Source organism: Haliotis rufescens, unplaced genomic scaffold (genome assembly GCF_023055435.1).
Source record: "Haliotis rufescens isolate VD_foot unplaced genomic scaffold, xgHalRufe1.0.p SCAF_17, whole genome shotgun sequence".
NCBI lineage: Eukaryota > Metazoa > Mollusca > Gastropoda > Lepetellida > Haliotidae > Haliotis > Haliotis rufescens.
Window position 1 is genome coordinate 6955421 of NW_025963857.1, and position 22312 is coordinate 6977732.

Genomic DNA, 22312 nt, shown 5'->3' on the forward strand with positions numbered 1-22312 from the left:
TCCCTGTGAAGATCCAGGTTAGAATTGGTCTTCAGCAACCCAATTTTTGTTTGTTGTTTAATGCTGCAGTCAGCAATATTGCAGCTATATGACGGTGGTCTGTAAAAAAATCGAGTCTGGACCAGACAACCCAGTGATTGACATCATGAGTATCGATCCATGCAATAGGGATACTATGACATGCATCAAGTCAGCAAGCCTGACCCAACCCAAAAGAGTTGGCTGATGATTTGAAGGCAACAGTCAGCAATATACAACCTACATCATGGTGGGCTGTCAATCATCCTGGAACCATTAGCAACGATCCACATCGTCAGAATACGATTACACGCAATCAGGCAGTCACTAAGCCTGATCGTTCAAAGGTCATTACTGCAGTTTTATGACAAGCATTGGATAAGGAGACAAATTCTTCCCCCAAATCCCATTTGGGCGATAGAGTGGGTGATTTTGGTTTTACCCCCATTTTAGTAATATTCCAGCAATATCACAGCAAGGGACACCAGAAATAGGCTTCACACATTGTAACTTGTGCAGTTTTACACTGCTTTTAGCAATATCACAGTGAAGGATACCAGAAATAGGCTTCACACATTGTAACTGGGCTATAGAACAGAAAGACATATATGTACATGTTGAAACAAATATGAGTAAACACGTGTCAACAAACACATCAGCACTTTATTCATGTTATTCATTGTCCACACAGTCCCATTCAGGGATTTCAGGACAACAGGATGTATCGTGTGAATGTCCTGGCACATTGCTGTAACCATGTGTCTCAGTTTCTCGTCTACACCTGGTCAAATACCACTGACGAACACAGCATGGGTCTTGTCTATAATCCAAGACTTAGTTTAAAACAAGGAACGGTCTTCTTCCTCTCCTCAAAGCACTGCGTATTGTTCCTTTCAAGTGTTCAACAACTGGTCTTCATCACTTATCATGATTATTAGTAAGTTCTTTCTATAGTGATTCTACAGAGCCACACTGGAAGTGGCAAACCACCACTCTCAATGAGTGAGTGAGTGAGTTGGGTATAACACCGTTTTGAACAGTATTTCAGTTATATATCTAAGTGTCAGCTTGGTGTGTGATAATAACCTGAACAGACTCAGTTGGGCTTGGATATGGTGCTGACATACCTACAAACAAAATCAGGGTGAACCTGGATTCAAACCCACGATCATAGGTTTCTTGATTTTCTGGCATGCCCAAGGATCATTATAAACGAAAATACATAGTCCCTCTTTCATAAATATGTCTTTCAGTTCGAACACATCTCTCTCTCTATTTGTGAGTCAACTTTAACATTATAATCAGTGAGTATGGTTTCACACCGTTTTAGCAATATTCCAGCAATATTACAGGGGGGGGGGGGGGGGGGGGACACCAGAAATAGGCTTCACTCATTGTATTCATGTAGGGAATCGAACCCGGGCCTACGTGTGATGAGAGAATGTTTTAACCACAAGGCTAACCAACCGCCCCTTACAGTATTATGAAATATATATCATAAACTACTTCCTGATTCTAGGATCAGCAGTAGAAACTAACATTTTTAGTCCACTGGTCCTTATAATGATAACATATACTATAGCAAAACTGTGGCAAATTTCTAATAGTCCTTATGATACCTTAACTATTTGGCAGTTTGGCCAGGACTATAGGACTAGTGCCAGTTTCTGCAATACAGTGAATTATCATGTTTGATTACCAGCTGTGCCACAATCAACAACCTCGTCTACTCATCCATTCAGCAACTTCTTGCTGTGCAGGTACCATTTCCTTCTAGTCCACCTGAAACTCTCACAAATTGTAGGCAAAGTGTTCTTCCCTTGCTTATAAGTATGTAACCATGGCAGACCGCAGCTCTACTGTCCTGGGAGTCCCTTCCACTGGTGCCGACCTAACCGAATATTCCTGGCCCGAGTTTTCAACCAGCTTGGCATCGACTTTGGCAAAGGAATAATTCCTGGGTACAAGGGTTTGGGTTTGTTTGGCCTGAATGGGGATATTCTTTTCAATTTCTCTTTTAAGACTTCTTCATTGATATCCTTCACATGTCTATACCGGTCTAAATATCTGAAACCAAACAACAGAATACATTAGTTCATACTTTATAATACAGATAGGGAAAAAAACAGAATTTTAATGATCGTTTCTATAATACTTAGAAGCTACTATTACTAGTACCTTTAGTCAACAATGTATAACATAACAAATGTGACATTTGGGATAACACTTTCTTGGTAAAGTAATTCTAATACTTTTTGGGGTTGAGTTCCATCCGGGATTCAAACCCACACTCTTAGAGTGAGGCACCAAATCGCCAGGACACAATGTCGCAATCTAACCCACTCAGCCACCGAGGCTTCCACAAAATGAACGACTGACAACTGGTAGTAAGTAGAGAATTTTAAGGATTCACAGTTTAAACATGTGTGCACAAAACACATGCACATCTATTGTTGCACGCTGCTGAAAGACATATACCGTATTCGACGTAATAAGCGCCCCGCTCTAATAAACGCCCACGGCGATATTTGCTAATATATTGGCTAGTGAACAATCCCAATTGGCACCCTTCCGATTGATCAATGTACACAAGACTTATTTTTTCGCTTATAATACGTACTCGTGTGTTATATGCACCCTTAATTATGGGCAATTAAATTCTGAAAAAATATATCTGTCGTATATAAACATTTAAGGCTGTCAGCATAAACCACTAAATTTATCTTTCAACTCTGTTTTTTTCGTCAAAACAATATTCTAATAAGAGCCCCCTGTTCCTAATTTTGAGAGCGCCCTGGGCGCTTATTACGTCTAATACGGTAACAGTATTTATTACGTGGTCTGAGAAGGATCCAGAGGCAGAGAATGTCCCCATCCCCGCTTACCGTACAGGACTGGGAGGAGCACCAGGTCGTCAGAATGGTAGCAGGGAATGAGGTGAAATGGGTCATGTTCAACATAACTGCACTTACACAGCAAGGGGCGTGGCTGATGGTAATAGGCTGGTTTTATAGCGCTAGCCACCTGAGATACCATGCCAGAGCTGAAGCACCTTCTTCACTTGGAATGACACAATCTTCTGGGGGCAAGGGAGTTAACTGACTGTAAAAGTCAAGTTTTCACGCTTGTCGAACTAGGCTGGAATTATGGAGTTATATTTTGGCTGGAATAAGGAGTTCAATCAAAATCGTGTAACGAATCAACATCCAGTTTGTCAAATGCCGTGCAGATTTCAGTCGATTGCCAGATTTGTCAAGCATGTGTACTGCCAACTCAGTGTATATTTTCCCAATCCTTTCTAATCAGGTGCTCACGTGATTTGAAGAACTTTGCGAAGTAAGACCTGTTTTATTACAATATAGATCTTGATTATCAATCTGATCATCTTGACTGAGCGCCGGCTTTTTGTTTGAAGCAAGTGCAATTGATATGAGAGGTAGAATCTTATTGGTCAATAGGAGGGACACAGAAGGGACATAACCCGTAATCGCCACTGGTGGTGCTATAATCGAGCCCAGAAATTCCAGCCTAGTTCGGCAAGAGTGGAATCTGGACTTTTCCAGTCAGTTAACTCCCTTGCCTTGGGAAGATGGTACAACACAGTCAGGAGATTGGACCACAAAGTTTCAGCTTTGACAAAGCATATATCGAAAATGGATGGATAGCGATTAACTGCTGCATCATTGTGATGTTCTAAGGATTGTTCGGATGAACACAAGTATATTTCAATCCATGATACCAGTGGTACGGGAGCATACTCACAAGTTAAAAGGTTCTTTGTGCGGGTATTTCACTTGTTTCGGATGGTACGGCGGTGGGTTCATGAACTCAAATACTGGTTCTGTCATTTCTGCAAGAAACATCAATCAATGAGGGACTTGCAGATGAACAATGGAATAACCTGTAAGTCATGATGCACAAACACTACAAATGTGTCGCAAGTCATGTAATTCTAGAACAAAATAATTCATGTCACCAATTTTCCAACTCAGTCTTAAAAAGTATCTCTCAGATATGCTTGCAAAGTTTCATTCATGTAACTTCAGTAATTTCGAGAAACAAGTCTCCATTTCACACAGTATGCACAAAGTTGAAAAGCATGGAGCAAGGGCGATAAATTTGTAAAACATGAATTTAGGACACCTGAATACATTTAATCCTTGCACAGCTAGCATTGGTTGCTGGGGACCTATTCTAACCCATAATCCCCATGAGCTTCAGCACAGATTGCTTGGACCTATTCTAACCCACAATCAGTACGAGGTTCAGCATAGGTTGCCCAAGACCTTTTCAAACTCATGAAATCCCCATGAGGTTCAGCACAGGTTGCTGGGGCCCTATTCTAACCCAGAATCTCCCCAAGGTTAAACACTGGTTCCCCAGGGACATATTGGAACCAAGAATCCCCACAGAAGGTCAACATCTATTGACAGAAGTATAGAGAATATCTGAGTTGTCAGCTACCTAGTTTATTTCGGAAGAAGTCCTGGACGGACGGGTCCCACTCTGACTGGAAGAAAGCCAGCCCTGCAGGCGTCAGAATGTCCTGTCTCTCCGAGTAGAAGCTGAGAGTGCTGAATGTCCTCTCCTGAAGAGAGAGGCTGAAACAGAAACAGACTGCACAGTTTCCTCCTGACAACCACACAGTAAATCAACTCACAGATGATCATCCATGCTGGTTTCAAAACTGAGAAAGTGAGAATCATATTCCTTAAAGGGAGACTACTCCATGGTTGTTAACACCTCATTCAGCAATATTCCAAACATCGGTCTGTTGGACCAGACAATCCAGTGATTGACATCATGAGCAGGGCACTGACCCACTCTGTACCATACTTTTGTTTTGAGTCCGATTCAAATAACACAACCCTAAAACCAGCCGTCCAATTTCATGATTGAAACAAACCCAGTATCATCAGTACTGGAGTCAACTTTTGTGTGCCATCTCATTTAAACAACAAGACATCTTGTCCCATGACTTCCCTCCCATCTTAATGCTCGGAAAAACCTCTTTTCCAGCTAAAAGTTCATATTCATGAAAGTCTGATTTGATTAAATACATCAAGGAATCACTTGGACGATTTAGACTAGATTTATGCCGACCTTACATTTAGAAGAAGGCATTTGATTGGTTTTTTATTTCAAGCTCTTGAGCAACAGAAATTTAGTGGCAAGTGGGTCCACTGTATTTATCGTAATAGAACAGAGATATGGGACACTGGGCAATCCAGGATGAAGGGGAATTTCGAGGTTGTGTGCTTCTAAAAAAATCCCAATATGATAGATAGAAACATGATACATCAACTGTTGTTTTCCCAGCAAATCAATTTTGACAAGAAATGGCTGCTTGGGACTTATTCTAACCCGGGCTTGTCAATTTAAGACAACTTACACAGCGGATCATGAATATTGTCCAAATACAGCCCCTTTTATCCAGTCCCCTTAGAACAACAAATGAGTATTAAACACCATATGTTACCCATTTAGTTACATGTTTTCAACACAATAACATTATTACTACACAAGAATTTACAAAGCCAAATCTGTATCCCTGATTTTTTCTAAAAGCTGTATCAGCACTTGAAGCCCTAATTCTTACCATCTTGGTGGCTTCTGTATACGACTCAGGTCAAGTCTTTCTGTTTGTTTGTAGAGAATGAACACATAGCGGAGATGTCCAGTGCCCTTAGGAGGGAAGGGCTGCATGTAGTCACAGATTACCTCCCCTTTCTCTACATCATTACCTGGGATGTTAGCACTGTAACAATGGATGCATGTGATGTACATTTATACAAACAACATATCAAGCATAATCAGCTAATTATGCTTGACAACTTGAGACAGTTGTGAGAATGGTTGCAAGTCTGTCTTTGTTTTGTGTGTTGTTTAAGACCCCAGTCCTTAAGACTCAAGTTATATCACAAAGTAGTAAATAGTAGTCTTGATCTGAAAAAGCAGGGATTGATAACATGAGCATTCCACAAGGGGTGCGATCACACGCAAGTCAACGAGTCTAACGATTGAGGGCTATTGAAGGTAGACCTCAGCATGTGGTCCTGTGCACAGCACACTTGTCACAAATCAGATGAAGTTAAGCATAGTTGGTCGCGGAGAGTCCTTGGATGGGTGACCGCGTTTCAGGAGCTTGGCTCCTGAGAGTTTCTAGGGCTTCGGTCATGCCCCACACTGAAGCACATGTACCACATGTGGTGTCTCCTTGGGCAAGTGACTTTATTCGAAATGTGCCTCTGTTCACCCAGCAGTGAATGGGTACCTGGTAGGATGAGATGGTAATGTGGTTGTTAACCTTCTAGCGCCTCACAGGCAGCTTGGGTTGTATTCTCCCCAGGGAGCTGAGAATGATTCTTAAGTACACACTGATCCAGTGACCTGGGTAATAATAGCGCTTTGAGCATGTCACTAAGTGGTGTGGAAATATGTGCAATATAAATGGCCTATTATCATAATTATTATCCAGTGTCCGATACTCACACCATCCAGTGCAGACACTCCTTGTCGTCGTCCTGAAGATGACCGTCAGGGCTGGACATCACCAGAGTCCACAGGGTCTTGTCATCAGTTTGGTAGGTCACATGAGGGCACACTGCAGCCTGGACAACACCACCAACAATTCAACCTCAAAACTCCTTTGTGCAAGCAGGTCAAATGTACTCATCATGATACGTATGTAAATTGTAATAGTAAAAATATCATACAAAAATATCAATCCATATGTTATAACACAATATCAATTCACTATGTAGAGTTGCGTCCCTTGGAAACACCAGAAACTTATGATGAGTTCAAATCCCAGTTCGGCCTGTTTATGTTTCTAGGTTTGTCAGCACTATACCCGTGTTTGTGGGTTTCACCAAAGTGGTAAATGTCTGAGTCCTGCATCACTTTTCCTGCAGGGAAAACATGTGATTCAAACCCATGGTTTCTGGGACAAGGAACTCAACTCTCCACAGCGAATTGCGGAGTCTCAGATGACTGGACCATCCGTGCCCTCAACATTATCATCATCATTGACATAATATTATGAAATAATGAATTTATCGGACATCTTACATCTGCTGGTGGTATCTTGTTCCCTGTGCAGACCACTGTGACAAAGTCGTCATCGTAGTCGTAGCTGATGTCGAGGTCTGTCGCTGGGTGGAAGAAAGCATGGTCAAACATGTCCTGGTAAATGCCGTAGTGTGTCGCTATCTGGTGGACATGCTTGCTTCCTTGTTCTTCCTGCCATTTAGCTTTCACATCCTCCAAGGAGATAATCACTGTCACAGAACAAAAAACATAGTAATGCAAGTACTCAACCGTTTTCCGAACCCAGATGTTGATTTTGTTTTATCAATAGGTGCGATAGTCCTCTCCCAAGCAAGTCTGTTTCAGCACAGAAAAGTTTTGAAAAGGCAAGGGCAAGATAAAGCTCCTTAGGCCTTGTAGTTTCAGAGGAGATGTTGAAAATGCAGTTACACTATTAAAATATGAATAAGAGAAAGTGAAAAAAGTACTGAGAAAATAATCAAAATATGCCATAAAATGGAGTTATATGTTTTTCCAAAAGCCACACATTTGCTGCATTTCAAACTTCTTAATGATATGCGCAGAAATGAGTTGGTCAAAAATGACATTATCAATATGTTTAAAATCATGTTTAAAATCGGATCGGAATTTTATGAGCAAAAGTTCAAGACACCTTGGCTGGCATCATTTATTCACAGTTTCAGTACCGTAGGACCTGTAGTTTCAGATGAATGTCCAAAATGCACAAGATAACGACGGATGGACAAAATGCCATGATGTAAGCTCACTTGACCAGTTGCAGACGTAACGTGTCATGTCATGTCATTTGATAACTAGTAGAATGATCAATAACTGTACTTAATTTTGTTTTATTATTTTCACAAATAACGCTTGTAGGGACATTTTTGTGCATAATTTTTGTGTGTGACGGTCCACTGACAGGCCGTCACGCATACGAGTGACCCCCTCTCAGGTGGTCACTTGTACGCGAGACAGGAGAGCCGTCTCGCCACTCTCGCGTACACGTTACGTCCTCTACTGTTGACTTTCAGTCAGGTCAGCTGAAAATATGTATTCTTACATTCTCTTTTCCGAGCTTGCTGTTCTTTTCCTTGTCTCTTCTTCAGCCAGACCTTTTGCAGATGGTCAGGGTTGAAACTGGCTGTTCTTTGAGGAAACCCAATGTTTATACCTTGATTCAATATTGGTTCTTGACTTTTCAGCTCTGAAACAATAGGTATCATGTTTCCCATTGATATTGTACTTATTTTCAAAGCAAATTTATTTTACATTGAGCCTTCTATTGTGCTTGACATTCTCCATGCATCAAGGCTGACAAGAGTGAGTGAGTGAGTATGGTTTTACGCCGCTTTTAGCAATATTCCAGCAATATCACGGCGGGGGACACCAGAAATGGGCTTCACACATTGTACCAATGTCGGGAATCGAACCCGGGTCTTCGGCATGACGAGCGAACGCTTTAACCACTAGGCTACCCGACCGCCCCCAAGGCTGACAAGAGGATATGTTGCTGTCAACCATTTCTTGCTTAATTTGTTAAAACAAGCACTGATTACATGTGATAGTGCTGGTGGTCCAGTGGTAGAGTGTCAGCTAATTAATACCTTATGTAGCCAAGCACATTTTACCGGCGAAGCACGTTTAAGCCCCCACAGCCCTAATTGGATCTGAAACAGTGCACCCGGTAAAGTGCACTACTCCCCTTGTAAATAGATATAGAACTAATGGTGCATGCTGTACGTGTATCTCATCGTCATGTGTAAATTTGCAATGCACTGATACATCAATGGATCGCACCATGTATACCACGCTGCAAACAGACCAATCATGCCCATGCTGGAAATCGAATCTTGGCCTTAGACGCGATGAGTGAGAGGGTGATCTAGGTATAATACTGCTTTGAACTGTATTCCAGCTATATTGTGGGTGATTGTCACTTGCAATTGTCTACAAACTATACATTTGGTATCGAAAGGGGGGGGGGGAGCTCTGGATCTCCTATGTTATACCTGCAATCCTGTCTTCGTAACTTCTTGCATTTTCGAAACTTTTTCCATAGGCCCTCTTCGCACGACGGAATCGTACAGTTTGGTAGGTAACGCTGGCCCTGTTTGCAAGTAATTTTACTGCATTACTTTGCACGAGTGACACCAAGGACGTCGCCATATTTCCAAGGGATGTCACTCTAAAATACTTCCTGTTCGGGAAGTGTGCTTGCTCCAAACAGCGTTCCTAAAGGTTCAAGAACACGGCGGGTGTTAGCACGCGCTAGTTGGAGCTTTTTGCGAAAGGCAAGACGGCAATGATTTTATCGACTACCACTCCAATAGCTCGGTACTCACGCTTAATGCTACATTTAAAATGCAGTTATGATGAGGATGTAATGAACACTTGGAACACGAAACATTTAATTAATACTTCGTTTTGTATGGACTAAGTGAACTAATCACGATGGTTTGAATCATCTGTGAGGAGACACTGTTTCCTTGTCGTTTTGGCTCAGTTAGCCTTATACGCGAGACATCTTTCAAATTGTCTCCCTTTGAAGATTACTTACCAGTCGATAAACTCGTCATATTCCATAAACACTATCACGTGTTTTGAATGTCACTTCGAGCAGTGAAGGACCGTAGAGAAACACTTCTCAAAATGTAAGTGGTGGAAATTAGTATATTCGTAGCCATGGTGACGAAACCATGGCCTCGGTCCCCGGTCTCATATTTGTATAACGGGAAGTGTTGATCTAACGAGTTGAGGGGCATTAGGGTAGCCTAGTGGTTTAAGACCAAGCTCGGCAATCCGGAGAACCAAAGTTCCATTCTCCACAAGTGCACAACATGTGCATCTATTTCTGGTGCCTTTCTCTCTCTAAATCAATTTAGAATTTCTTTCATACAGTGTATCATAATTGCCATTCCACTGATGGTATGGGAAAGCTGTCTGTTAAAAAGGCAAAGAGCGAATTTAACAAGTACAGATCTGCAGACATGGTAAATTGCAACTTGTAAAGTTACTGGTATTAAATCTTATCACAGTAACTACACAATTTATTATAATTATGATGAACGAATTACAATGAAATTGTATACGATACTTAACCTGATTATTACCTGCATTACCTTCATGTATGCAAACTTGCCTGTGCAAAAAACAAGGACAAACTATTCCAGTTAGTATCAGTCTTCTCACCCGATGTATTAGTTTGATAAACTCTCACAGTTTCATCAACAGCTACAATTTTTGTTCCATGTGCTGTACAGAGTTGCGTCCCTCTGGCACTCCAGAAACCTATGATCATGGGTTCAAATCTCAGTTTGCCCTGATTATGTTTCGGGTTTTGTTGGCACCATACTTCAGGCTTTTGTCCCATATTAAGCTGAGTAGAATACTGTTCAAAGCGGTGTTAAACCCAACCCATTCACTGACTTATTTCATATTATGTAAATGAAGGTACATATTTATCATGTGTTTAGTGTGTGAGAATTTTATAGTGGAAAACATTTTCCCGAAGGTTTTAGTATATATGTCAGGTCTGTTACGATTCACTTGCGTTTTTGGTGAATCGAACCATTTCCATTCATGAATACATGAATTGAATTCATTATTCACGGCAACTAGAATTAAATATTTATGAATATGCAATCATGTGCCTAAAAATATCCAAATGGAGATATTATATGCATAGATTTCTTCAAAGACAACACTCTTATACTATTTAATTTGACAGTATTGTGGTGACTGGTCATTGTCACATTTGAGCAGATCCTTGTACCTGGATAAGTGCAGTATATAAATGTATAATATATTAATAATTAACAAACCATGTCAAGTAATTTATGTTATTATTGTTTCACTTAATTTAACAAGTAATACATCAACTGCTGACTTGTTATTGTATTTGTGAATTAATATTCGTATTTGTAACCCTATATTCATTATATGAATCGTATTCGCCTCATAGTGTATTCATTGCAGCCCTAATATATGTCATCTTATTTTGCAGGTACAGTGAGAGGGGTTTGTGCTGGGGGGTGTAAGAGGCATTAATGCAGAGTTCCATACAAGGGTCCTGCTCCCTCCACCCAAACAATAACCCCCTCCTTGAAAGCTAGCCCCACCCACTGCCTGAAGGGTCAACTCCTCTACTCAGGCGACATGAACTGCCTGTGTCGCCTTCATCGGAGTTCCGATATCAAAGCTCTGATAAGGATGTGTGGAAGATACAGACTGTCACAATGTCACGTTAATATTACGAAAGAATTGTCTCCCTTTGGAATCAACACAAATCAAACTGCAAATGTATCAACACTACAGAAAAGGCAAAAGGTGACAGCTAACCAGGCGTCTGTGTTTCAGAAACAACATGTTTTCAGGGAAGCTACAAGTGATGCAGTAACAACTGATCCTAATTTTGAAATAGAAAGAATCTTTCATTATGTTCAAAGAGAACTGAAAGCAGGTAGGCTTACGGGGAAGGACTTCTCCAGTATCATTGAAGCCATACAAAAAGCCAGATACAGAGAGCTGTATAGTGTTCCTTGGCTCTACTCCCACTCCCCGGATGTAACATTGATGCAGATAGTTTTAAATAAGGAAGTGAAAGCGTTCCTCGGTCCTGTGCGTGATCATATGACTATGCAAGAGTTTCTGAGGGAATTGACTCTACGATCGTGTGAGATTCCTCATGAGGACTGCCTAAGTTTGTTGTTGCATCTGAAGTATTTGGGCATGGAGAAAAACGAGGTTGTGAGCAAGCTTCTTGATAGGATTCAAACCAGGATAGGACAAATGGACATTGAAAGTTTAGCCACACTTGCTGCGGGCTTGAGGAGTGTGAATGATGTAGATGAGGAAATACTTAAAAAAATGATGTCCAGAATACAAGAACTGCTCGACGAAGGGTTCGAAAAGGTTGATGAGCAGCTTGTGAGGAATATGTGTTTGTTTCACATCTCTCAGACTCCTTGGTTGAGCTCACAACTGTCCAGCAGAGTACTGTTCAGTGTCGTCGATATGCTTCAAAAGTTACCAAATGTGTCCAACTCTGACATTTTAGGAGATCTTCTTAGATATGCGAAGCGTCTTTTCCTAATGCATTCCATGCCAAAAAAGACGATATTTCAGTTGGTGGACTATGTTATTTGTCAACTTCCAGATCATATTGATAGACTTGACTCTGGTGATATTGCATCTTGTTGCAGATGTTTAAAGTCAGTTCATAGGTTTGACGGAGCAATAGCCACCGAATTGCAGAAAAGGAGCATGGAGCTCTTTGAATCATCATCAGCCACGATAGAAATCCGGGATATCGTGCAAGTGTGTCAGTCTTTCACCGCTCATACACCTCATCGAGTGAAAACTCGCATATATCCTCTGCTGTTGAGTAAAATGAATGATGCAGATGTCTATGCTCTCTCTTCTCTAGCGGAAATATTCCTTTACGCGGAGATAGATGACAAGAATGTAATGATGGCCTTTCAAAAACAATCTTTGCTTCTGTTTGACAATCTGGCTACTTTCAAGTCAAGGTTTCTTAAAGTTCTCCGACTCCTAGTAAGGAGGGAAGCTGAAAATGAAACTATTCGAACCGAGCTTGTGGAGAAACTTATTCAGCTTCAGGGAGATGAAGTTCTCTTTAGACGGGCACTGATGTACTCCAGCACGCTAATTATCCTTTCAAATCTCAGGGATGACTTGCCGGAAAAGTTTGTCAGAAATTTACAAGCCAATATTTCTTGGTTGCATCCAGAACAGATATGTTCAATAATGATCCGGATAAAAAATCAACCATTTGTGAAACAAAATCCGAACCTGGTGCTTCAACTCCACCTGAGTCTTCAGAAACAATTATCGGAAAAGTTGGAGACTGTGAGAGAGTTTGATATGATCAACCGAGTCATTCAGGGATTGTACCTTGACAGCTCTACCAAAGATATGACGCCTCTCCAAGTACTGATGCCACACTTCGGTCAGGTGACCAAGTACCTGACCTCGACGCAGGTCTCCCCTCTTCTGGACACCCTTGAACAAGTTCTGTACTACGATCCCCAGGTGTCGGAGAATCTGGAAATGTATTTCCTTGACTATGGGTGGAAAATTAGCCCTAGTATCGCTAGCAGGATACTGGACTGGTTTGTTGTCGTTGGGTATAACCCAAAGAACATAGAGGCTTTCAGTGGAGTGTGCTGCGAGATGATGGATACTGCTCTTCGGAAGAATGATGTTCATGTGCAGGTGTCTCTGGCTCTGAACCTCTGTCGGTACCAGATCTACCCCGAGGTGCATCTCTGCCAAATGTTCACTCTGGACTATCTGCACATGTTTGACAAGATGCGAGAGGGTAAGTGGTACCATTAAGGATGCTATCGATATAGATCATAGACATGATAGAGACCGATAATCACTAACTAAATATACCGCCGTCATATAGCTGGAATATTGCTGAGTGCGGCGTTAAACAACAAACCAAACCAAAAAACTAACTAAATATAGATCAATTATCAATAAATATTGGAGAAGGAACTGTCAAGAAACAATATGCAACAAAGTCCAAAGGAAATCAACAGATTTCACGCCACTGGAGAGCAGTGAGACATTTATGCATAGATTACTTTGTGGACATTTGAGATCTTACAAATACACCTGCTTTCCGTCTTCGACAATTGCCTTTTATTGACAATGACAAGTCTGTTTCGGTAAATCTAAACTTTATTTCATCACAATAGTTTATTTGTCAATTATTGACAAGTTATTGTAAGTTATTGTCAATGCCAACCGTTTCATATCGATAATCGTTAATATTTCTTCCCATTGACGATAATTGTGATTATCGATCTTCTTAGCCAGTCCTAGTTACCTGTGTTCAAAACTAAGCAAAGGGTCCTTGTCATAGCTTTAGTCTTAAATATTAAAGATTTAGGGATCCTTAGACGATTTGTAGACCCTTAGGACCCCAGGACCTCCTTATTTGGCACACTGGTTACCATGGTTACACTGGCAATGTGCTCCATCCATCTTGGACACATGATTGACATTTATTGTTCCCCATTTCTTACCATTGATTACTATTCCCAGAAATCATTTAAGATAATAATTATTATTGATTATTACAGTCGACAAATCAGGCTAGTCTAGTTCCTAGCATCATCATGATCACTGGTAGAATTAATCTGGGCAGTCTACCATGGTCATAAATGGAATTTTTAAGTCCGCAGTCATGATGTTGTCGTTGGCTGATTTGTTTTAAAAGTTCAAAGACAGGGCCACTGGCATTAATTTCATGACACTTTCTAGACCAGGGGTCACACTCGCATGAACTTGTTGACGCATTGATATCATGCTTGACAGTACATGATGTGGTCAATGCCTGAACAAATTGTGAACATGGGCCAGATTGCCTCTGGAGATTGACAAGTGTCTAACATCATGAAGTTTCACCTTGAAATGAAATCAGCATGCATATCTACATTTCCCAAGGGTACTTTTAATGATGGCCTCATGGTAATTAAGAAACAACCTCTGTCTGTTCCCAGTGGCTCTAGACATGGTCGTGGTATGAGTGACAGGGTGATGTTATAAGCAGCATTAGAAATGTTAAACGTCCATCACTTTGTCTGAATGACCCATGAAGATCCAGGTCAGAATAGGTCTTCAGCAACTCATTCTTGCCGTAAAAAACGACTATGCTTGTTGTAAGAGTATCAGGATTGGGTTGTCAGGCTCACTGACTTGGTTGATGCATGTCATCGTATCCAAAGTGCATGGATGGATGCTCATTTTTTTCACATTTTTCTCCGAATTTGACCGTTTATTATTTTTCTTATGACATTTTTTTCATGTCATACGATAACTTGTATGATTATCAATGACTCTACGTAATTTTGTTTTATTATTTTCACAAATAACACTTGTAGAGACATTTATGTGCAACATGCAGAAATCCATGGTCCACTGACAGACCGTCACGCATACGAGTGACCCCTCTCAGGTGGTCACTTGTACGCGAGATGGGAGAGCCGTCTCCGGTACACGTTACGTCCTCTACTGTTGATGCTCATGTCATTCACTGGATTGTCTGGTCCAAACTTGATTATTTAGAGACTGCCGTCATATAGCTGGATTATTGCTGAATGCAGCGTTAAACAAAAAACAAATCACATGATTAATAACAATTCCACTCATCAAAGCATGTTATACACAATACCTGACTTCATTAACGCTCTCAAGGGAGTTAAACAAACAAACAAAACTTTGTTTGACCCCTTCAGGTGCAAAGAAAAGTCTCGAGTCTTCAATGATGCTGCTGAACCGACACCTTGTGCTTGACTGCCCACACCTTGACATCCCCTGGTTCCACGAGGACTTCTACGTCCAGTATGAAAGTCGTGAGTAGCAAAGTACACACTACAGATGCAGGACATCCCCTGGTTTCAGGAGGACTTCTACGTCCAGTATGAAAGTCGTGAGTAGCAAAGTACAAACTACAGATGCGGGACATCCCGATGGGGATTCTGGGTGAGAAGTGATCCCCTTTAAGGCATGCTGGTCACAAGAGGAGACTTGACCAATCGGTTGGTCAGGCTTGTAGAGGTGTAACGATACGGTGGGGTCGCGAAACAATACGTATCCCGATACGATTTGTATGCGGATACATTGCTCTAATTTTATAAAGTTGGAATGGTACAGGAGCTGACTCGCCAGGTGGTCACAATGTGGACAGGTTGATGGTGTGTCATCTAGGCCTGACAGTGTGGATGTGTTGCTCCAGTCGTGTACTGATTGCCATGATGCAGCTGGAATAGAGCTGACTTTAGTGGGGGGAAATGAGTTTTAATGCGACGATACGTTTTTTCTCTATCGATACAAGATAATACACTGCTTAAAACAGATTACTTACTACTCGTTAATAAAGATGGAAGATGATGAATTCATAAACAGGACGAATACTTCTGATTTCTGTAAATCATGAAATGTGTATGTGTTGTAGACTACAACCGGTATCCACGGAGACTGGAGTCAATGGTTAAAGGTACCGTGGGAGGAAGGGAGTACTACAACACCAAGGTCTACACGCCCTACCATCACTGCCTCGGTACGGACACCATGACGCCTTAGACACAAACGTGTTTTTGTTTCCAATTAAGAAACCAATCTGTTTTTCGCGTTCCGGTAACCATTTTGTTTTTCTCACATGTCTTCATCAGGAGGTATTGGTGGACAAGTTGTGGAAGGTAACGCAGTTAGCTGTGCAGAGTTGCGTCCCTTAGGCGTGCCGGAAACCTATGATCATGGGTTTGAATCCCACATTTGTGTTGCTTATGTTTCACCAAAGCATTAATCACCAGGCCTGCACACCAGTGAAGATCCGGGTTAGAATAGGTCTTCAGCAACCCATGGTTGTCGTAAGAGACGACCACGTTTGTCGTAAGAGGCGACTAACAGGATCAGGTGGTCAGGCTGGGTGACTTGGTTGATGCATGTCACCGTATCCCAATTGCATGGATCGATGCTCATGCTATCAATCACTTAATTGTCTGGTCCAGACTTGATTATTTACAGACCGCTGTAGTACAGTTTCATAAAACTCCAAACAAGAACCTTCAACTCTCAGCATTTTTTGCAAGACTGAGGACATGTGATATGTTTGTTTCAAAATCATTGGTAGGGTTGGTAGGGTAGCCTAGTGGTTAAAGTGTATACTTGTCATACTTAACTTTCGGGTTTGATTCTCAACAATAAGTGAAGCCCAATGTGTAAAACAAACCTCACTCGGACATGAGTCGTCATGTTTAGACATCAAGTAATATGCCAGTTTTTGTAATTCAGATTTTGAGGTGTTGCTAGATTCCAGTGGTCAGCCTATGAGACACTCATCCCCTGAAGATGGTGAAGACCGAGAATATCAGAGGTATACAGGACAACTCATCAAGTCTTTTCAATTTTTTAAGTCATGTGAAGTCTGTTGAGACTTTAGTTTAGTTCTGAAGGCATTGGTTATTTAAGAGATTCAATCAATTTGAATCAATTTTTTTCCAGTCATTTTTTATACTACAAAGTACTTTAAAAGAATTTTTGTGGTTTATATGAAATAGCAAAATTATTTCATTTCATCAAATTTAATAATCACTCATCAGAATATCAGTGGAGTTATCCCCCTTGTTCAGAACCAGCATCATATTTTCTACACTTGGATTTTCTTTGTTGTTTTAATTATTTTTCAAATAATGGCTTTCTTACCCTATTATTGGAATATTTATTACTCTACCATGAATTTGGAAAATACTCGAGCTTGATTGGTCAATCAGAGGTTTCAAATTACAATAACACTCTTTGAGTTGATTTCCTTTCAGTTTTCTTTTCAACACCTATTGCCACACATACTTCGAATATTGTAGTGAATGAAACTGCATTTTGTTACCTATAACTGAACATATCATTATCATTATGATTATTTAAAAATGCCGTCTGACAATTATTGAAAAATAAGTTCTTTTCTACAAATAGTAGCTTCCACAGTGATGCAGTTGTCAAATCAGCTCTTTCAATCTAAGGTTGTTTTTCAAGTTGTTTTCATTTCCAAATTCAATTTAGTTCCATTAAATCTACAGGTAGCATAGCTCTACATTAGAAACATTGTATGTTTATCTCAAAATTGACTCCACCGTCAAAACCCAAAGTAAATTTTTGACAGTATCATCTCAAGTATATGTTGTTTTTTCAAGGTTGTTGTATATTATTACTGTCCACTGACTTCAGAGTTGCTATACTGTGGTATGGGAAGGACAGCTATCCCCTGAACAGCTACACGTTGGGCCACGACAAGACCAGCAAACAGCGCCACCTGGAAATCCTTGGCTACAAAGTTATCCCTGTATGTGTTGTATCAAGAGTGTGTAACGATGCATCGTGAAATTACCCCACAACACAATATGCCTTTCCATGTTCTGGTAGATATGTAATTCTGTATCACAAAGTAATATTGACAAAGTCTTGCAACAACCCATCCTGTCAGTTGAGGTGGAGTTACTTGTACCTCATCTCCAGACAAAATGCATGATCTGATGATATAATGACATGAGACCAAACTGGTGGCCTCTTCACGAAGTTGTCTTAGCTCTAAAATTGACATTAAGGTGTCGTCCTGAAAAAAATCTTAGCTGAGTCTATTCTTGGAGCTGTCTATGTTATGTTATGATGGTTATGTAAGTTTACGACAAACATTTAAGACAGGGATGGACCTGTCTAAGCTCAGGACAGGTAAAATGGTGGCCAAAAGATGGCATGTAGAGAAAAAAGAGGCAACAGTATGGGTCTACTGTATCGTTTCCTACCTCAAAATTGGGTGGTCTCCACTTGTATTTTCCAAACACAAACAACAGATACTAGCATACATGTCTGAAACATTGTTTTACCGATTATGACTTGTGCCTAACAGTGTCAATAACAAATGATAGGTTAGCAATTATTCCGTACAAAATGTTACATGAAACAACGCACCATTTACGTTTATTTCAGTTGAAACACAAGCAGGGTGTTTGCATGCTATTGCAATGAGGGGCGGTCGGGTAGCCTAGTGGTTAAAGAGTTCGCTCGTCACGCTGAAGACCCGGGTTCGATTCCCGACATGGGTACAATATGTGAAGCCCATTTCTGGTGTCCCCCGCCGTGATATTGCTGGAATATTGCTAAAAGCGGCGTAAAACCATATTCACTCTCACTATTGCATTGACCATGTGACCTTTTCTTGTCAGGTCAAGGGCAGTTAATTTATATAGATAGTGAGTGTGGTTTCCCTTTGATGACGAGTACTCTGTATGAAAGATATGGTGAGTGAGTGAGTTTGGTTTAACGCTGCTTTTAACAGTGTTCCAGTTATATCGCGGCGTGTCAGCTTAATGTGGGAGGAAAGCCCGAAGTGATGCAGGTCGCAACGTTTACTACTTCGGTGAAACCCACGAACAGGGGTATGGTGCTGATAAACCTAGAAACATATTTGGGGTGAAACGGGATTCGAACCCACAATCATAGGTTTCTGGCGTGCCGAAGGGATGCAACTCTGCACAGCGAATCACGGGGCCTTAGACGACTGGGCCACCCATGCCCCCTGAAAGACATAAAGTCTAATGGAGTGAGAACCTTGTCGAACCTTATAAATGGCTGAGTGATATTGTGTTGGTTGAGTGTAATGAGAGATATCGCGTTGGTTGAGTGTAATGTTTTTGCTCGTGTTTGTTCACAGGTGCCCTATTATGAATGGCAGTCGATGGGAGACAACAGAGAATACCTCCCCAGGAAGATACAGAAGTAGACATGTCGTGTTCCTGCATCTGTGAATTCAAACAACTCTACATCATGCCCGATGATCAGATTCAAAGCAAAATTGTAGAAAATGGCCTGAAGATGACATCCTTTTCTGCATGTATTTATATACAATTGTGTTCATATGAATATGAGTGTCTAGTCAGTGGCCTGTTCATGTGTGACTGCCTCCATGGTCTATTGCTAGAGCATCCGCCCAGAGAGTGAAAGGTCCGGGGTTTGACACCCCGGCCTCATCATATTAAAAGACAATAAAAGATGGTACCTCGGTACTTGTTGTTACCCTGCCTGGTGCTAGGCCACTCTGTACCATACTTTTGTTTTGAGTCTGATTAAAAAACACAACACTAAAACCACCCGGCCTCGTCATATTAAAAGACAATAAAAGATCATACTTCGGTACTTGTTGTTACCCTGCCTGGCGCTAGGCCACTCTGTTTTGTTTTGAGTCTGATTCAGATAACACAACACTAAAACCAGCCGTCCAATCCATCTTTTATGATTTAAACAAACCGCGATATCATCAGTACCGGCGTCAACTTTTGTGTGCCATCTCAAAACAACCATCTTGCCATATGACTTCCCTCCTATCTTAGTTCTTGGGGAAACCTCTTATCCAGCTAAAAGTTCATATTTATGATTATGTTTCTAGGTTTGTCAGCACCATACACGTGTTCATGGGTTTCACCGAAGTGGTAAACGTTGGAGACCTACATCACTTCGGGCTTTCCTCCAGCATTAAGCTGTCACGCAGTGATATAACTGGAATAATGTTAAAAGCAGCGTTAAACGGAACTCACTCACTCACTCATATTTATGAAAGTCTGATTTGATCAAATACATCAAGGACTCGCTTGGAAGATTTAGAGTAGATTTTAGCCAACTTCACATTTATAAGAGGCATTTGATTGGTTATTGATTTTAAGCTCTTGAGCAAGAGAGTGAGTGAGTGAGTATCATTTTACGGTGCTTTTAGCAATATTCCAGCAATATCACGGTAGGGGACACCAGAAATGGGCTTCACACATTGTACCCATGTCGGGAATCGAACCCGGGTCTTCGGCGTGACGAGCTAACACTTTAACCACTAGGCTACCCGACCGCCCCTTTGAGCAAGAGAAATTTAGTGGCAAATGGGTCCACTGTAATAGAACAGAGATTTAGGAAACCAGGCAATCGAGGATGAAGGGGAATTTCGATGATGTGTGCTTCTAAAAAATCACAATGTGATAAAACGTGATAAATCTACTGTTGTTTTCCCAGCATATCAATAATTTGAACAGAATAATGATGCCTGGATTTACACAACTTGCCATTGCTGTTTTATATATACTGTCAAGTACAAATGCCATGTGAAGTTTTAGAAATAAATACCATTTTATTTCTTAACAACTTTGTTTCATTATTGCACAAGAAAGATGATCTTTCAGATGGAGTCATTTCTAAGGCAAAAAAAAATAATAGTCTTGGTTCTCAGGCGCCGCTGCTTCATCACAAAGTCTGCCGCATCTTTATTTCCATTTTCAATTTTCTTAAAAAAGACAAATACTTAACACAATGCGATCCAATATAGCACGCAGTTACTTCCCTTGACATTGCTTCACTGTACATCTCGTGTTATGGTCATGGCGGCAATAGGAGTTTGAATGCTTGTTTATGTAGAGAGCCTATTTCCCAGGTTGATGGAACACTAGTGTTTAAATCGTTACATGCTAGTTTGAACAAGCAAACAACAAAAAAACACCACCCAAACTATATTTTCATAAGTCATTGCCTGAGCACCAATTCTTTCTCTCTTTTTTAAGCCTGAAATGAAAAGCAGCAATAGAATATGGTGGGCAAAGTAGCCCAGTGGTGTAAGGTGCCCGGTTCCTGGGCTCACCGAGCGGCTTACATCCACCATCTCCCCAAGGCAAGTGAGTTAACTGACTATCAAAGTCCAGTTTCCACCCTTGCCGAACTAGGCTGGAATTAACTCTCTTGCCACGGGAAGATGTACATCCACAACCTGCATCCTTTAACACTATGCCAAAATGTCTGCAATATTCCAGTTCCACCATGGTGGTCTGCAATAAGAGTGCCGGGACCAGGCAAACACATCACTGAAAGCATATGCACCCATGTGTTAGAATGTGTCTTCAGCAACTCATGCTTGTCTAGGACCGGCCGCGTCATACCAAAAGACGTTAAAAGATGGTACTTGTTGTTACCCTGTCTGGCATTAAGGGGCTAAAACAAGGACTGGTCGGCTCGGAGTCAGTATGCTGTGTCTGAGTGGGATATTCATGTTACACTGCGGCATGGTATCTCAGTGAGCTAGCACTATAAATCGGCATCAGTCCGGACTAGTACAAGCAGCCAAACAAACACACACACGTACATGCACGTCGCTATATAAGTGCAATAATCTTGGACGCGACGTTAAACCCCATTTCACCTCACCTCACCTCATGCTTGTCGTAGAGGCGACTATCAGGGTTGGGCTGAAATGGTTGTTAGCATGTCATTGTATCTCAGTTGCCTAGATTGATGTTCATGATGGCAATCACTGGATTGTTGATTTGTATTTACAGACTTTCGTCATATGTAGCTGGATTATTGCTGAGTTAGGCATTAATTTGTTTGTTTGTTGTTTAACGCCGCACTCAGAAATATTCCAGCTATATGATGACAGTCTGTAAATAACCAAGTCTGGACCAGACAATCCAGTGATTGCCATCATGAATCCATACAATAAAGGCCATCTATTAACCATTCCAGAATTTTCTTTTGATCAGTTTTCAAATTATGAAATCGAAAATGTTTCGTAGAGTAGTCGCCAGTTTGAAACTAATGCCGTAAAGCACACAAGAGCTGCCTTTTGATTAGACCAATGTCAACTTCTTGTCAGTCACTCCATTGGTCTGTCAAAATTCGCGAAGGGTCG

General features: G+C 41.0%; 2 protein-coding genes across 2 annotated transcripts; one reads left to right on the plus strand and one right to left on the minus strand.

The window, feature by feature from the left end:
• Positions 1 to 1388: 1388 nt before the first annotated feature.
• On the minus strand, positions 1389 to 9352 carry LOC124139497 (39S ribosomal protein L38, mitochondrial-like). The gene is made up of 8 exons (XM_046506645.2): positions 9078 to 9352; positions 8129 to 8272; positions 7090 to 7298; positions 6511 to 6629; positions 5618 to 5776; positions 4483 to 4619; positions 3781 to 3868; positions 1389 to 2085 (listed from the first exon to the last, which is right to left on the minus strand). Exons 1-8 carry the CDS (start codon positions 9232 to 9234, stop codon positions 1875 to 1877), a joined length of 1224 nt encoding a protein of 407 aa, XP_046362601.2. The 5' UTR covers positions 9235 to 9352; the 3' UTR covers positions 1389 to 1874.
• A 265-nt stretch (positions 9353 to 9617) lies between these two features.
• LOC124139436 (FAST kinase domain-containing protein 1, mitochondrial-like) lies at positions 9618 to 20773 on the plus strand. Its single transcript, XM_048397466.1, has 7 exons — positions 9618 to 9719; positions 11072 to 13408; positions 15336 to 15452; positions 16055 to 16159; positions 16894 to 16975; positions 17824 to 17938; positions 19307 to 20773. Exons 2-7 carry the CDS (start codon positions 11224 to 11226, stop codon positions 19373 to 19375), a joined length of 2673 nt encoding a protein of 890 aa, XP_048253423.1. The 5' UTR covers positions 9618 to 9719; positions 11072 to 11223; the 3' UTR covers positions 19376 to 20773.
• The last annotated feature ends 1539 nt before the right edge of the window (positions 20774 to 22312 follow it).

Excerpts from the sequence above, each read along its gene's own strand:
- LOC124139497 (XM_046506645.2), bottom strand. The coding sequence starts at position 9,234 with ATGGCGACGTCCTTGGTGTCACTCGTGCAAAGTAATGCAGTAAAATTA. Across the intron at positions 4,620-5,617 it reads ATACAGAAGCCACCAAGATG|CCTCTCTCTTCAGGAGAGGA; the intron begins GTAAGAATTAGG and ends TTTCTGTTTCAG. Across the intron at positions 2,086-3,780 it reads CACAAAGAACCTTTTAACTT|ATATTTAGACCGGTATAGAC; the intron begins GTGAGTATGCTC and ends GTTTGGTTTCAG.
- LOC124139436 (XM_048397466.1), top strand. The coding sequence starts at position 11,224 with ATGAACTGCCTGTGTCGCCTTCATCGGAGTTCCGATATCAAAGCTCTG. Across the intron at positions 13,409-15,335 it reads GTTTGACAAGATGCGAGAGG|GTGCAAAGAAAAGTCTCGAG; the intron begins GTAAGTGGTACC and ends TGACCCCTTCAG. Across the intron at positions 16,976-17,823 it reads GAAGACCGAGAATATCAGAG|AGTTGCTATACTGTGGTATG; the intron begins GTATACAGGACA and ends CACTGACTTCAG.